This window comes from Pinus tabuliformis, chromosome 9 (genome assembly GCF_031772625.1).
Source record: "Pinus tabuliformis cultivar Carrire ecotype Pingquan chromosome 9, CPIR1, whole genome shotgun sequence".
In the NCBI taxonomy this organism is placed as follows: Eukaryota; Viridiplantae; Streptophyta; class Pinopsida; order Pinales; family Pinaceae; genus Pinus; species Pinus tabuliformis.
Genome location: NC_142307.1, coordinates 1,327,460,010 through 1,327,478,351, shown reverse-complemented (window position 1 = coordinate 1,327,478,351; position 18,342 = coordinate 1,327,460,010). Strand labels below are relative to the sequence as shown.

Below are 18,342 nucleotides of genomic sequence, written 5' to 3'. Positions count from 1 at the left end.
TGATAGGCATATGATGTTATGGGATGTGATTAATAATCGGTGGACAGGATGCTTCATCGACCCATTCATGCAGCAGTACTCTTCCTCAACCCCGCATTTTCATACAAATGCAGCTTTGATTTCGATGGTGAGGTGATGGAAGGGTTCCATTCCTGTATTCATAGGATGGTACCTGATCCTGAGCTTCTTATCAAAATCAATTGCGAGATACAGTTTTATCGGGATTGTGTTTGCCTATTTGGCTTTGATGATGCTATTAGGGAAAGGACCCTCTTCATGCCAATAAGTGACAAGTCATCACACATTAGAAATTAGAATTTTCAATTTAGAATTTCCTTACTTATAATTCTAGTTTTTTAAAATTCAATTATGTAACTTTTGTTTGAAAGTTTAATTATGCCTTAAGTTTTTAAATTTTTTATTTCTTTATTTTGTTGTAGATATTTGGTGGCGAAGCTATGGTGCAAAGGCACCAAATTTGAAGAAATTGGCCATAAGAATCTTGAGTCAAACATGTAGCTCTTCAAGGTGTGAGCACAATTGGAGTGTATAAAATACATGAAAATAAGCGCAACAGGTATAACTTTGAGCTCCAACCTTCAATTGAGCAATTACACTTATTGTAATTTTTAATTTTTAATTTATGACCTTCAAGTGTCAAGAGTCAAGACTCATTAGTTTTTTTTACACTCTTACAGGTTGGAGTTCGCACGCCTCAATGATTTAGTGTATGTGCATTACAATATCCGACTTTGAGTGAAGCAAATAGAAGCACCAATAGATCCAAATGCCATTTCCTTAGACAATATTGATGTATTGTCTCAGTGGAGGGTGAACTCTGAGGAGCCCATCTTGGAGGAGTCACCTTCATGGTTAGAGCCAAATAATCCATTAGAACAGGGGTAGCAAGAGGAGGAGGACGACGAGCAGCAGCACGAGGAGGAGGAGCAGGACACTGTGGGAGCATCAGCATCAACACCATCTACTATAGATATAGGAGAGCACAACTCCATACCTAGCACTCATTATTTGACATTAGGTGCAGGGGCAGGGCCAGGGCCTTCTACTACTAGGGGTAGGCCTGGCAAACAGCTCATCATGTTTTCCCGTAAAAGGGGGAGAGGGCAGTGATTTCAGATAGATAGCTGCTAGTTTTATTTGTTTTGCTACATATAACTCATGATGATGAGATACTTTTATATATGTGATGTTATTTTGTATTGGTTCTCCACATTTGAGTCCTTGATTGGACAATTATCAAGGATCAACAGGATTTGGTATCGCCTTTGATGTATCATTTCTATTTGAAATCATATATATCAGTGTTTTCTTCATATTTATGTCCAATGTGTTCATTTCATATTGTTATTGCTTTATATGTTTAAAGATCTAAAGAAAAAAATGAATATACTATGCATTTTTTATGCTTGTCGATATTTTGCCGATATTTTCGCCGATATTGCCGATAAGATGTTTTCTGGACCCTCACCGATATTTTGCCGATACCGATATTTTCAACACTAGTCTAAAGTCTTTTGATTTGATTGTTTAACATGCAAGCCTTATGCATCCTGGCAATATATTTCCATTGTTTCAGTTGTATGATTATTTGACTTGCCCTTTTTTTATTGATTGCCATTGATTCTTCTTGAAAGTGAAACCTTTGACACCATATCAATTATAGTATTGACCTTGTCAATTAAAACCCAAGAATTGTTCTTTAAGGTTTGTGGTATAATTTCTTAACTACATCAACTATTTCACACCTAACACCATATCCATTTCTTTGAGCAATAGAGCATAGAGTCCTATTTGTGGTTCTAGTTCTTGTATTTAAATTGACACTTTATGACATCCTCCTACATCTTTGACCTCTTGCCCATTAGCAACCATAAGAGTGATGTCCAAGGGGAGGTTACACAAAAATGTTTAGTTATTTAGCAACATCAATATCCATATAGTTAGGAGTACCACCATAATCTATGAGTATAGTTACAGTGTTGTCATTTCTTACTCTTTTAAGCTTCAAGATCTTAGGTTGTGGTTTCCCTATCATGGTTGCCAGTGGAACTGCAGGCTTGCTTTCTTCTTTTCTTCAATACTGGATATGATCCTTTTGTAGATGCGATGGAACGATTGATGTATTTGGTCCTTTGTAGTAATTATTTATTTTTGTTTTTTTTTTTATTTTGTTTGTTAATGTAATGAACGATATTTGAACATGAATTATTGCCTTTTCGATTTCAACATAGTTATAATATGAGTTAAATGCTATAGTGATTTCATCATCTGGATTTTGGACTTGCATCACTAGATTACGTGTCTTAGGTTGTGGTTTCCCTATCATCGTTGCTAGTTGTGTTGAAAAATCTAAGGGCAACAAATTAAGTGATTTTTCTTACTTTGATAATTGCTTCTGATGTATTTTACTTATCTTGATTAGCTTCATCTTTCACTTGATTATAATTAGTGTTCTCATCATCAAACAACTAACAAACCATAAAGAACAATGAGACAAGAGGACACCAGATATAGCCTATCAGCCAGGGCCAAAACCTCTCCTGTTGACAAGAATACCCACAAGAGCTCTTCTCTTCTTATAGAACTTCAATTGACAAATTCCAAGACCTATGACCCTTGACCAAGACCCCTCCAAGACCAAGTCAAAACCTTTCCTTGATGAGTTTCTCTTCCTCCAAGTCAATGTTGGTCAAACTTGCTTCACAACTTCAGATTTCGACCCTTCTTCAGAATTTTCATTTTGCTGTTGCAGGACTGCAATTTCGGCCTCTTCTGCAGAAACCCTAGTTCACACGTGTGGCTAGAATATGGATCAATTTGCCTCTTTTCTCCTTCGCTTGACTTGCCTTCTCTTCCTTGTCAATTCGGCTTGCAAATTAGACTTCTTGTCACTAAAATCTTGGCTCCTGCAACTCAGTCTTCATTGCAGCAAGGTGATGCCCTAAACTTCGCACGTGTGGAGGAATATAGCCCAAAAAAGACCCAAAAATTTGATTTTCCTCCGCTTGTTTCCTCCCCTCTTCCTTGCTCTTCTTCAGGTTTCTTTCTTGCCTTAATCAAACTTCTTGAACTTTCCTTGAATGAGGCCGAGTGCACCTTTATATAGGCTTTCTCAAGTCCCTTAACCGGCTAACATGTCCTCCTATATAGGCCAACTTGTCCCTTTTGAAGGTCGACTTGTTGTAGCTTCTCGACGAGGTCTTGGAGGGTCTTTTGACTCTACTTTGACTCAAATAAATTCTCTTTACAATATGTAACATGCCCAAAAGTGTCTTCCATACATGACAATGACTCTTGTGAGTTGTAGGCTTAATGAAAAGCCTAAAAACACTCAATGGGTGCTTAACCTAAAAATAAATTTGCCTTGAGCATGAAACCCGTGCCTCAAGAACAACAATAGTAAAATTATTTTTCTCCTTACATTAAATACATAAAATCATGATTACATATGTCATTATGAAGACCGAAACTAGTTACATATTTCAACAAGTTGAACAATAGCTTTGCTTTCTTCTTTCCTTGGACACTGGGTTTTATCCTTCCACAGATGTGGTGGAATGTATTTTGCAATTGACTGTTCTATTTGGTCTTTTAGAGTAATTATTTCTCTTTGAAGTTCATTTACTTCATTTTTATTTTGTTGGGCACATGATGGCTTTCGTGATGTTTCACCAAAGTTAGAATATAAGTTATACGCTGTAGTGATTTCATCATCTGGTTTCTAGACTTCTACTTGCCCTATAGTCCAGTTTTCTCCACACTTATAACATTTGTTTTGCTTGTTTTTCTCCCTCTCTAGTTGATGATATTTGGTGGTGTTGAAATCACCTATTGCACAATAACTAGTTGCCTTCTTTGAAAATCCAAAAGCTACCTCATGTTGAGTATTAAGCTTTCTTACAATTATATTTGCCATGCTTCTGAATTCAACCAAATTCCTAGGTCTTATATACTTAGATAACTCCAAATGATGGGTTTTAATCCTGAAATATACGATTTTAAAAAGTGATACTCTATAAGGTCTAGGAATCTAGTAACTCGGACTTCCCATTCATGGGTACATATATTAATAGTTCATCTTTGTAGTAAATAAGTGAACTGTTACCCACCACCTATGGATGACACCCATAGGAGAAGTTTTTGTCCTAGATTGTCTTCAACCGACAACCAGTTGCCCCTTACAGCGACCAGATAGCTCGATGTGCCAACATCTCCGCCACATGAGCGAGACATTATGTGCCCTCGCCCATTTTGTTATGATTGTTTGTTTGAAGGTAGGTCGTCCAATCCCGCAGGTATGGATTTTCATTATTTAATTAGGTATTTGTGCTTACTTATCATGGACACATTTGGACATGGATTAGTGGGGGGATTCGACAGAAAGAATGGGCTTGGTTTGTACTCTTGTCCCCTTGTCTAACTTGATAGTTAACCTTGTATTCTAATCCCGTGGAATCTCCTTTATTGGTTACTAGCTTTAGGAGTGGCACTTCAAGCGAAAATCTCGGTATTGGTTGTGTGGTCCTGCTTCTCGACACCACATACATACTTCTACTCATAACAACACGTCTCTACATATTTCGCATCTGGGTCCACATTTCTCCATTAGGTCCACAAAGAGTTAGCTCTCCCATCCCCTTGTGGACACTTTGGGTCGGGCTTGGAACGATGCCCCCGAGGTTGATGCAGCTAAAAAAGAAATTAAAAAGCATAATTTGGCCACTCTCAATAGGAAATGTATCATAAAATACAAAATATGGTCGAACATACAAATTTAGCAAGTGGGAAAAAGAAAACATGAACTCTACCCCTTATCATCATGGCCATCACCCTAGTTCCTAGGGTCCCTAGATTCCCCCCGCCCCTCCCTGCATCACTAAGGAACCCATGATTGTCCCAACCCCTGGTGGGTGATGAACTGCCCAACCTTAAAGGGGGTATTCACTATTATATCATTTACATCATGCTCTCATCCCCTGGAGCCTCAACCAGTTATAAAAAAAAAAAATTCAATAGAAGGCGAAAGGCAAATGAAGAAGGGTGGAAAAGCAAAGGTCGAGGTAACTCATTGTACCACGACTATTCCATCCTAGATCTATACAACCAAGTGCGGCTTCCCTGATCATAGCTACCCTTGTACCATGGCATGTGGCTTGGAGCCTTCCCCTGATGCCCCACTCCGTTCCATCATTATATCACATGACACCAGCCATATGATGGACGTACCATGGACTTGTCACTCCCTTAGAGGTTAAAACAACCTAATAGGGTCCTTGATTAACCTCATTCTTGAACTTGGAGATACCTATACACTCTAAATCCCATTATCGAAGGGCATGCCACTATGAAGTGCCCACTTGGTTCTGTGACTTGCAAGCTCATTTGTTCAATTGCACTAATGAATTGTTGTACTGGAAGGTGAGAAGACACATTGGATCTTATACAAGATTGCAAATGGGTCTTCATCTTGGGGTTTGGTCTCCCTATACGGGGTCCAAGCCCTTTAGAGGGTTATATTGGCATTTGTGGGGTGAGTGTTGAGAGCCATGGGCCTCCACTATAGCATAGAGCAAATACCCATGCCATGGGATCCTTCAACACCATTCATTGCTCACTCGTGTCCCATTTATTTGATGATGATGATGCACCTAGACCACCTTATCCAACTGGCTACACACTTGCACAACACACTTGGGAGTTGATCCAAGGCCTGGATGGGGTTTTGTCTCACCATGGGAGACAAGGGAGGGTTTGTATCATTGCACCAACCCTTGCATATGGGATATATCCTTATTCATTTAGTTGGAGACCCGTGAGGATGCTTTTGTGCCCCCACATCCACTTGGGAGCACCATAGGTCATTTGCTTACAAATCAAGGGGCCACCCCCTTCATCATTATTATTCGAGCCCTTCTACTCATTTTCGCACATGAGGAACTTCATTTGGCCTTCCAAAGGCCCTCCTAACTACTTGTCTATCATTCCGGCCCCCTTGAGAGGCTAATTATGCTTATTGTGGAGCTATTTGGTGGGCTTGTCAACAAAGTATTGTAATATAACACATTATTTTAGTATTAGGGGCATTATTAGCCCAAGTTTAGCCATTTGAATCCCTTAGAGGATCATATAAATGTAAGAGAGTGTCATTTGATCTCTCATCATCACTTGGATTTGGATTTGTCTCTCCTAAATAACTCAGGCGTGCAGTTTGGACGGATTTTGATGTTTGGATTAACTTCGCACTTCTTCTTGGAGCTTCTATTTTGCATATTGGATGGATGGATATACTCTTTCTTTGCCTTGTAAGTGCTTTATGATGCTTATTTCTGCCATAATAAATGTCTAATGCATGGAATTTTCTCTTGTTGTAATTGGATATGCCCTAATTAATGCGAAGTGCTTGGAGCATTGAAAATTGTTGGGATTTTTGCATGTGTTACTCATTTGACAAAGATTGAGTGAATGTTCCTAGGGGAATAATTGTGTAATTAAGTCCTTGAAACTCCATCTTGATATTGTATTGGAAGTATAAAATTCTTAAGGGTTTTCATTTGCCATCTTCTATTAGGATAGCAAGGTCCCTTAAGGTCTCCTTGAAGCATCGAAGTTGCCTTAGTCAAGGTCATTTGACTCCATTTCTCCCAAAAAGCAAGGCATTGATCCATAATCCATTGTTGATCACCCCTAAAACCTTTATTATCTTTTCTTTGATTTTGCCCTAACCCTAGACAACTTGACTAGGGCATCAAACGATTTTCTTTAGAGCCATCCATTTGAGGTGCGAGTTGGTGGAGGACTGCACTAGTGTCTCCTCTTCTAGCCCTCCAAATTTGAAGGCAATCCCATGGTTGGTTTTGGAGAAACATCAAGCCCTAGCCCCAAAACTGTTTTGGCCTAGGTCTCCTTAGGTTAGTGGCATTTCAAGGGGTCTATTGTGCCTGAAAACTCAATGGAAGTTCATCTATTATTGATCCCTCTTTCACCCCCACTTGACTTAGACATTTGGTTGAAGATTACCTCAAAACCCTAGGTCTTGTTTGGGTACCCTTGGGCTTCTTTGTGGTCCCATATCTCCATCATTCCTTATCTCACAAGGCCACTTAGAAACCTTGTTCTCAAAGGAGTCTTAGGTCTAGGACATTCTTCATTAAGGAATATCTATAATCCCTAGGTCTAAGCCTCCCTTGAGCCTTTCTTAGAGAGCCCCTTACCTTGCCCCTAGAGCAAGCAAGCCTATTATTTGAGTCTCTCTTATGAATGGGCCTTGGGAATCACTATATATCCTATCATTGACTTCTCCCTCCTTGTGATTTCCTTATACCGGAACTCCTCCCATCAGGAAAGTTTGTAAAGAGCAAGGGACATCAACTGAGGTCACAGTGGGTCCTTGCCCCATTGTTGCACTTGACCTAGTAGTTACTCCTTTGGAACCCCTACTAGATTGAGAGGTAACATTTTTGGCATCGTTGTCATGGACACAAGACGTGTGCCTTGTTCCCCATACGACAATATTGACATACCATTCTTGGCGACTCCACTGGAAGAACAAAGCACTAGTTCTTCATCAAACTTTAAGGTCAATGCTTGTAGGCGGAAGCAAGCATCTCTCTAGGCATCTCTAAATTTAATCTGGCGACTCCTACATAATTTACATGTATATCTCAATAGGATGTCTTTCTTTGATGATTTTCCCGCTTTGGACATCAATAGCATTCCTGGGCACCCTTATCATGTCACAGGGAGGATGGTACATGGGATGCCCATGTTTGATGGTGATCCACTCTCCGCAATTGATCATGTAGAAAGATTTATCACACATAGTTCAAAGATGAAAGTGGTCCACCAAGATGTCCTTATACAATTGTTCATGAAATCCCTCCATGGTCATAATTCATGGATGCATAATCACAAACCTAGGAGCATCTCATCTATTGAGGAATTCTTTGATGGCTTTCTTAGACATTTTCAAGTATGCCCTACATTAAACATTCAAGAGGAAGCCTTCATTAAGCATCATGATGACCTTGGGAATCTAGATGATGAGCAAGAAGAAGGCTCCTCCCTAGGTCCACGTGACGAAAAAGTTGATTTTCAAAACACGTGTGGTTGGGAGGATCAGTATATGGAAAGTGAAGTTGAGGTTAACCCTACCTTTTCCGAGGATACTATTTTTTATAATCCACTCTTTAAAGACCTTGGAGAAGGTGATCATGTAACCTATCTATGACACTGATGATGAGGATATCAATAGGACCCTTGTCTCTCGTTATAATCCTAGGGTTGTAGTTGAGTTGCATGTGGACCCTTTCCTCAACCCTTCTTGTAATAAAGAATCCTCTCTCGCCTGAATATGATCATCATGAGCAACCTACTTGTTGTGTCTTCCCATGTCATCAGTATCCCTTTCCTTCCAATCATGACCCTAGGGTGGCCATAAAGCGCGATATGAATGATAAGGACCATGATAGGGATGATAAACCTGAGGTTTCCATCCATCGGACATTTATGAGCTTGATTGTTGATATCTTTATCTTTTGGTTAGAAGAAAGGATCATGTGGAGTATATTACATCCCTTTGTTCCGTCTTCCCCTGTGATACTACATGTGTGGTCATTCTATTTTCCCACCTCCCGCCCTTGTGACCTTCCATATAGCCATTCTTGCCCTTGCCTTTGGATCTATTGCATGAATAAGCAAAGTGGTAGTTGTTCTCATATTGAATGGATGATAAGTTGGTTGAATTCCGTTTATGATTACACTTAGTATTTGTATGATGTAATATACATATTAGAGTAGGATGCATCGCATGTTTTTGCATTATATCTAACATCATATTCTTTTATCATGCTAGATTAGATGCATTTAGATTAAAATTTGCGTTTAAATTAGATTTTATTTCTTGTTGATTTTTATGGCCTAACATAAGCATGGGCAATCATGAGACGCCGAAAAAACATATTCGTTGTGTGCTTAGTCTTTGATGTATGGGTAACAGGTCTGCAGTTCTAGGAGATCACTGGTGTTCTCATGACCTCCTCGTTCGAGTACGTTTGTGCACTCTACTAAGACATCATGTTCCAGTTGGAGCCAGATGTTACCCACCACCTATAGGTGACACCCATTGGAGAAATTTTTCTCCTAAATTGTCTTCAGCCGATAGCCAGCAACCCCTTGCCACTACCAAATAGCTCAATGTGCCACCATCTCCGCCACCTGAGCCAACCATTATGTGCCCTCGCCCATTTTGTCATGATCATATGTGTGAAGGTGGGCCTTCCAATCCCGATGTGTTAAAGTTGGAAACTAGGGCCAAATTTCACTTTGGACAACTCATTTGATGGAGATAATTATTGCATTGAATCCATTTTTTCGAGAGGACCAAAATTGACCTAAGGTTCACTGAAATCAGACAAGGAGAAATGTTTTTTGAAGTGAAGCCCACATAAGCAAATTGTCAAGGTCAGCGTCACCATGTAGGCTCATGAACCGCAATAGACATGTCTTTTGACCCACATTGACTTCATATAAATAAAAGTGACCTCAAACCTCAATTGGCATCATCACAACTAACATATCTTCTCTCTCCTCATTCTATTGGTTCGTACAACTCTGAATTGGAAGGAATCTCACACACATGCGAAGGGACAAGTGGTTGTTTCAGATTGGTCGAATTTCAAACTTATTGCAGGGCATTGACCAGCGTTGACTTTGACTTTCTAAACAGCTTTTGACTTTAATTTTCTGGGAGAATTTTTGTTTGGGCAGGCTGAGTTTCTGGGCACAGAAACAAAGGCATTTTGTTGAATTTGACTACGTTGACTTTAGACATCTAGCTAGGGTTTTGCAGCAGATTTGACTTTGACTTTGACAAAGTTTCGAGAGGAATTTTGGGACTGTTTTCAAGCCATCTTGACCAATTGATCAGGCCGCATTTGACCAAGGTTGACCGAGCTCCTTAGTGGACGTTTGTGTGAAAATTTGAGAAGCCCTGAATCACTACTGCAGCAAACTGATATTACTTCTCCTACTTGTTAATCCATGCAAGTTATTTAATGTGTTCTACTGTAAATATCGAAGTAAATACAACTAAAGCCTTCACAACTTTAAATAATATGTGGAAACAAGAAACTGAATAGGAAAGAAATATAACACACATTACACCGTTAACCCAATGCGGGAAAATCGGCGCAACAGCCCTGAGGGTTTTATTATGCAGTAGTAATTTCTAAATACAATCTTTGGATGTCTTCCCGACAATCTAGTTACAGAGAATATCACTGACATAGAGATTTTTGAGATTACCTCGCACTATCATTAGAAGTCCTGGCTGATCCAACCCTTGAATGAACAACCCCTAGCTGCCTTTGTGCAGTGTCTGTGTCAGTCCAGTGTCACACTATCTAGGATCTACGTCGCTCTTCCCGGCTGATCGGTTTGCCTCTGAGATTCTGACTTCTTCTCTCCCAGTCTCACACCCCGACTCCCAATCACAAAAATTGAACCCTCCAACGAATTTCTGACTCCTTCAAGGCTTCTGCATTGCCTCTACATCAGCCTACGCTGCCTCTGTGTGGCCCTACATTAGCCTCTTTTGGCTCTGCGTTGCCTCTCCTGGATCCCTCTCTACCTCCTCTACTGAGTATTCCCGGATCAGGAGAAATCTCCAATCAGAACTATCCCTGCCCCTCACTGCAAAAGCTCACTTCCAATTTCTCTCCAACAGATGCTCTACTTCAAAAATTTGATCTTCTGAACTCTACTCAATGTGTTCTCCAAGTGCCCCTCAAGCCTCTTCTTATATCTTTCTGTTGGACAACGAATGGCCCAGATTAACTTCTAATCAATGGCTTAGATCATTTTGGCTTGATCCTTGTCTTCTTCTAGAAGTTACATCCACAGTTTAGATTAATACCCATTAATTATTTTAATTTCCTAAGTTTAGACTTAGGGTCTAAAAATAATTAATTATTTTTATAAAACTATCTTCAGGTGGAATTTTCCAAAACGATTTATGGGTATTGGAGAATGCATGTGTCTAAGCCTCACTGCAAATTTTGAGACTTAGAGCACATCTGATGCTACAAGAAATCAACACTCCCTCTAGCAAGGCAACCCGCTGAAGCATCACTCTGTTCTGTAACATCTTCTGCACTGTTGATGTCCGACATCCTGTCCATTAACTACTGCGCAAATGTTGCATCTATTCTATTGTTGGCCCTGCCACTGTCAACACTACAACTCCCTCTCAATTATGCATTTGTGCTGCTACTAGCACTGCCACGGCCAATACTGCATCTGCATTGCAATCTTCTCCAACTGCTCCTGCTACTGCATCAACAATGGAAAAGCATCCCAAATTATTGAACAAGTGTTCAGTATGATGCATCTCGTTGCCACTCTACACTGACTCTCTGAAGCCTCTGCATTGCTGCTGACTCTCTGAAGCCTCTGCATTGCTGCTAACTCTGCTCTATGCCAACTGCATTGTTGTCAATTCTAGCTCTGTGTTGCTCAGTCTCTGGCGCTCCTACCCATTGCAATTGTCACCCCGACACTCCTCTACACCAACTGAAACTAGTCCATCTTGCTACTTCTGATCTGGGCTCCCATAGCAAGGAATCGATCCGAAAGGTGGGCTCCTCAAGGACCCTGCGCACTGAGCCATTAGATCTTAGGGTTGCCTAAAAGTCATTTAGGGAAACAAAAGGAGGAAAAGAAATGAGAGACTACATTCATTCTTCATGAAAACAGATTGGAGAAAGGAGGTTGAGAGCTAGAGAAAATTTCTGAAGGAGAAATTTGTTGTAGCAAGTTGAAGGAGTGATTTCTGGTTAAAGTTGGGCAAGGAAATCAACACGTAGAAGACAGCAGAAGCTACAGTACGAACAACATTTAATGTTGTGAGCTACACGCACGTTCAAGAGAAGTTTTTGAAAAAAATAGAAAAATTTGTACAGTCCGTACAGCGGTACGAAAATCCATACAGTACATATTTTCAGCTTCAAGTGGGCATGGAAATCGAGGCAAAGTGGGCATGATTTTCAAGTTTTGTGCTGAAGAGATAAGTTGTATTTTGCTGTTTTGTTTTGTCTGCAAATGTATTTTTCTTGAACTTGAAACATAAATAAATTTGAAGAGCTCTTTAACAAGTTTTCCCCAGAGAAGATTGAAGGGGTTTTGCCTGGGTCTAAGTTGACCAAAAATCTGTGTATTTTTATGTGTGTTGTTGGTCTGTTTATGTCCATATTTATTTTCTCTGAAAATTGTATCATTGCAGCAACTGATTTACTTTTACTACTTATTTCACCATAAGTTATTCATGAAATTACTTCAATAAACATTAAAATAAATATTGCTACAGATATCACACCGTAATACAGAAACAAACATATGCACAAAAATCAACACATTGACATAGTTATTTTGGACTAATGTCCCAGGAAAATCCCAATGTGGGAAAACCGATGCAGCAAGGGAGGATTTTATTATTCGGCAATTTTCTAGTACAACAGGGTGCCAAACTGGCTTACCCACAGATAGACAAATTTTCCAACACTTCTTCTGAACCCAACGTCAACCCTACTGACCTCTGTGTGACCTGAAACCCTCTGTGTCAGCCTATTGAGACTCTGCGCAGCCTCTCTGGCCTTCTGCATCACCCCTGCAGCCTCTGTGTGGATGACGCAGGCCTCGCTGGCTCTGCGCAGTCTCTGCTGCCTCTGCGTGACTTCCTCTAGCCTTGCGTATACCTTTTCTGCCTCTGTGCTGATCTCTCATCTCTTTGTTCGGTACTTGTTGCCTCCTAACTGCTCTCCAAACCACTGATTCAATTTCTCAGCAAACCCTGCTCCAGAAATTGAACTCACTAGTCTCCCTTAGTGTGTCCTCCAAGTGACCCTCAAGCCTCCTCTTATACTTTTCTCATTGACAAATCAATGGCCGAGATTAAGTCCCTACTCAACGGCTAAGATTAGATCTGGCTTGATCCATGACTTTTGGACCATTCTAACACAGCTTTATATTAATACACATTAATATTTTATTTTTCCTAAGTTTAGACTCAGGGACTCCATTAAAAATATTAATTATTTTAATATCTCCCAAACTGTTTAGAATCTGCCCAAACACTTTCTAGGTATTGGCGATCTCATGTGCTTTAGCCTCTCCACCAATTTTCGTGGCTAGAGCACATCCGATGCTACCCCAAATCAACACTCACTCTTAGCGAGGATTATGCTCTAGTAATACTCCTTACTAGGTATCACCCTAATTATCCGGCATCGGTCCCTGTGTTGATGCTAAGCCTCTCTGCCCAACATCCTCTACACTGCTGCCCATGACTCTACTACTGCCACTACTGCATCTATATGACAACTCCCTCTGCATTCGTGCTTCTACTGGTCCTTTTTCCCAACACTGCAACTCCCTCTGCATCTGTGCTGCTACTGGTCCTTTCTCCCAACACTGCATCTGCACTGCAACTCTTTCTTCATTCATGCTGCTAACACACTCATTTCTACTTCTGAAAGGGGTTCTTTACCATCCCCATCTTTTCCCTGAAGTAGTCAAATTTTGACTTTCGAAGGGCCTTGGTGAGGATATCTGCCACCTGTTCTCCTGTAGGAGTGTAGCTCAACTGTACAACTCCTCGTTGGACACAGTCTCTGACAAAGTGACACCGGATATCAATATGCTTCGACCTATCATGAAACACTGGATTCTCATAGTTTGATGCAACTCTGATTATCACACATGATCCTGGTCGCCTCCATATTTCGTCTGAATAGGTTCACCAACCGTTTTCTAAGCCATATGGCCTCACACAAAGTTGTGCTTGATGCCATATATTCTACCTCAGATGAGCTCAGAGCCACAGACTTTTGTTTCGCACTACACCAAGAGGTCATTCCTGATCCAATGTTAAAACAGTACCTAAAGGTACTTTTCCGATCCACTGAATTTCCTACCCAATCTGCATCAGTAAATCCAGTCACCTGATATCCTTCCCCTTGGAGTATAAGAGCCCATAATAAATTGTTCCCTGTAAATACCTAAGAACGTGTTTGGCTGCTGCCCAGTGTGCCCTCTTTGGTTCCACCATGAACTGACTGAGGGTGTTGACAGCGCAGAAAATATCTGGCCTGGTATTGACCAAATACATCAAGGACCCTATGAGTTGCGGTATAGGGTGGGATTGACACCCTTGTCTTCTGATGCATCAATCTTCTTCCAGTTGGTGATCATTGGCATAGCCATAGGTCTATAGTCTCCCATCCCAAACCTTTTCAGGATTTATGTAACATACCTCCCTTGCCCAAGGAAGATTTCTCCTTTCTGCTGCCAAACTTCCAACCCTAGAAAGTAGTGCATTCATCCCAGATCCTTCATATCGAACTCTGTGGCTAGATTCTTCTTGCAGTCCTCAATGAGTCTGGATGATCCTGTCAGAAAGAGATCATCCACATATAATATTAAGATAAGTGGCTCGTTCTCTACGACCAGATAGCAGAGATTCAGATCCACGTCACTCTTGAAAAACCACATCTTCTGCAAGTAGCCATCTATTCAACCATACCACGTTCTCGGTGCCTGCTTCAGCCCATACAAGGCTTTCTTCAGTCTGCATACATGAGACTTCTTCTCATGAGTTTCAAAGCCCTCTGGTTTTTCAATGTATACCTCTTCTTCTATTACCCCATTCAGAAATGTCGTCTTGACATCCATCTGATGGATCTCCCATCCCATCTAGGCTGCAAGAGATATTACGGTCCTAATAGATGTATACCTGGCTACCAGGGCGAAGGTTTCCTCATAGTCAATCCCTTCCTTTTGAGCATACCCCTTAGCCACAAACCTGGACTTGTATTTCTCAACACTATCGTCTGCAGTATATTTGATTTGTAGATCCATCTTGAACCTACCACAAATCTATCTTGAGGCCTTGACACCACCTCCTAGACATCGTTCACCATTATGGAGTTATACTCCTCTACCATCACATCTAGCCAAACCTGATGCTGAGTTGCCTCCTTGAAACTGGCAGGCTCTCCATCTTGAGCTACTAACGTCTGATACTTGTCTGGTTGTTTTCGCTCCCTTTTACTGTTCCTTGGCTCACCGATGAAGTTCTCTGCATCACGCAGAATCTGACGAAGTTCCCTGCTAGTTCTTCCTCTGCCAACAGGTGCTTCTGTTCGCTCCTCCTCCTCATCCTGAGAATCTTCCTGACCCGAGGAAGAATTCTTAACTTTCGTTGGTTGAAGAGACATGACCAACGGATCCTCTTTCGACTACTCCTTAGAAGGCATTTCGCGAGATCTTCTGAAAGCTCTGTCTTCCATGAACTTTACATCTCGTCGTACTACTACCTTCCTACTCCTTGGAAGATAGATTCTGTATGCCTTAGCGTTCTCGCTATATTCCATCAGATATCACTTTTCTGCAGTCTGATCCAGCTTCTTCCTCTTTTCTTCGGGTATGCGGCAATATGCTAAACTCCCAAATATCTTGAAATGACTGACTTCAGGCGTCTTCCCAGTGAAGACTTTCTCTGGAGTAATCTTGCCCAATGCCCGATGAGGAGTCCCGATCTGAACGTAGACAGTTGTGTTGCATGCTTCCGCCCACAGGAATTTGGCATATCCTGATCATACAGCGTGGCCCTAGCTGCTTCTACAATAGCCCTGTTTTTCCTTTCTGCCACCCCATTCTGCTCTGGATTGTAGGGAGCTGTCCACTCTCTTCTGATGCCCCCCTTTTTATGCTTGCGTCTATTCAAAACCATCTATATAACTTTTTGCAGGTTTTCTTAAACCTTCAAGTAGAGAACATGCTGCTAAATAGAATTTATGAATGCATTAATACCTCCAATTTGAAAAAATGAGGGTTACAGATATAGTGGATATGTCCACATATTTAATATATTTGTACTTTATCTTTTTGTACATTAGTACACTTGTCTTTTGTGCTTCTTGTATGACTTGGTCCAAAGTGATCACTCACTTATTGCATTTTATTAGAGACATTTTGTACTCCTATATACATCCAATACAATGCAATGTTCCAATTTGACCAAATGAGGATTCCAGATCTCTAAACACTAAAAGAGTAGTCAAGACTGTACACCAATTGTTATGTTAATCAGTTAATCTATAACTTTGTAAATTCCCCCAAACCTTCAATTACAGAAAATGCTGCTAAGAACAAGATTCAAAATGAATAAATACCTGATTCATAAATTTGGTTGTGAAAGAAATGCCAAACTTTGTTGGAACCATTGCCACTCCACGTTTTTTCCAACGATTTAATGAATTAAATTTATCAACCTCTCTGCGAGATGTGTCAAAATCACAAGATGCCTTTAATTCACTAAAAACCTGCTGCAATCTACATTGTTCAAGCTTCTGACCATAATGAAGCACATATCCTTCCTTCTGAAAGTTCAATTCCTGCAAATAAAACTAATCCATGTTAACATGATAAACGAAAATGTACGGACACTGCAACAGCTCCTGATTAATTTATATAATGCCATATACAAGTCATTTATATTCTATCCCATTACTTCCTAAACATGTTACCCATACCGCAAAAGGCATAATGCAAAAAATTTCATAAGTATTAAGAAGATGGATAAACCTGAAAAATTTATCAAAGAAATAAATCTGTTGTCAGTATGTTTAAATATCAACAAAGAAAATGTAAAGCAAAGTCATTGCTACTCTAATTATACATCCAAACCAAAATAATAGATAATGTAACACATCAAGGATTATTTATTATATCTGTGACATTCTTGTGAAGAAAAGAAAATTTAAAATTGTAAAATGGCTGCATTCTGAAACAATTGCGTAAAACAGGAAAAGCAAAACATTCTTGAGAAAAAAAAACTAAACCAAGAAATTCATGTTGATTTTCTGGTACAGAAGCTAAGATTTAAATATATTTGGGGAAGCTAAACTAGATGGAAATATCCACCAGTACTATAGTGTTTACCTTTATCTCTTCAGGCTTTTTTCCAAGCACCCTAGCAATATGTTCAATCCAGTTTTCAGTAATAAGCATCCCTTGAGGCCCTCCAAACCCTCTAAATGCAGTATGACTGGGAAGATTTGTGAAGCAAACATTACCCTTGATTCTGACATTTTGAATCTCATATACATTGTCAGAATGAAACATTGCACGCTCAAGAACTGAAAATGACAAATCTAATGAGTTTCCACCATTGTTATATAGCTCTAAGTCCAGTGCCAATACTTTCCCCTCTTGTGAAAATCCAACCTGGTACAAACAGTTAGACTTGTTCAGTTTTTTACAATGAAACATTATAGAACCAAGGTTAATGTCTAGGCATGTTAAAAAAGAGTAAGAGTAACACTCAACAATGGGCTTTAAAACATCGCATATAATAAAGATGTAAATGCATTTCGAACATCATAAAGAATTGAGAAATCTTTTGCATTACTGACATATATAAAACAGGTGCCCAATAGATTAACATCTTACAGAGGAGAAACCAAAAAGAAAATAGGACTTAGAAATGACAACAAAACTAAACGATTAATCTGTCAGAGCTAATGAAGTCGCTTGCTACCTTGTATTTTCCAAGAAAAGCATGCCTTTGCCCTGTGATCAGCATATCAATGTCTCTGTCTAATGTGATCCTGATAGGCCGTCTCAAGAGGTAGCATGGCACAGCAGCTGCTGCAGCTATAAATGCTGATCGTGTCTCCTTCCCACCAAAACCACCACCTAGGCGTTTGGTCTTGCAAACAACCTTATTCATAGGTAACCCCAAAACATGGGAGACATACTTCTGATGCTTTTGTGGAGCCTGAATAAACAAGAAATAAAAAGAACAAATTGAAACAAATATAAAACAGAAATAAATCATGTATGAGACAGCTAGGAAAATCTACACAGAGAAACATATCTCCAAACATTATTCTATTTTCTACTGAAAATATGTTTTATACTTTCTGCTGAAAACTTGATTTATCATGACAACCGTTGTGTATGAACTATTGTTGTGTATGAAATCAAACAAACAAACATGCTAATGCTGGAAACTGCAAATCATCTCAACAGATTTCAAATAAAGCTAAATGCCTAAGGTTATCTCGATTTTGTATATCAATGTAATACTTTGCATCACTAAAAACAGTTGATGGAAAGGAAGACGATATAAAAAGTCAAGAGCATCAAACTAATTGATTTGTCATTCCAATATTCAGGCAAAATAATTATTGTTCCAATCTAACTCTTGTTAACAAGGACAAAGGTTCGAGGGAAACTATGACAAATTTTGTATTGAACAAAGTT

At 39.8% G+C, this 18,342-nt stretch overlaps 1 protein-coding gene across 1 annotated transcript in view; it reads right to left on the bottom strand.

Annotated features, from left to right (window-relative positions):
- The window catches only part of LOC149153420 (xanthine dehydrogenase 1-like), a 362,995-nt gene that overhangs the window by 165,935 nt on the left and 178,718 nt on the right, over positions 1 to 18,342 (bottom strand). Inside the window, exons 7-9 of the mRNA XM_089437948.1 lie at positions 17,615 to 17,854; positions 17,017 to 17,301; positions 16,248 to 16,469 (exon numbers count right to left, since the gene is read on the bottom strand). Of these exons, the coding sequence (XP_089294074.1) occupies positions 16,248 to 16,469; positions 17,017 to 17,301; positions 17,615 to 17,854 (747 nt within the window). The remainder of the gene's footprint in view (positions 1 to 16,247; positions 16,470 to 17,016; positions 17,302 to 17,614; positions 17,855 to 18,342) is intronic.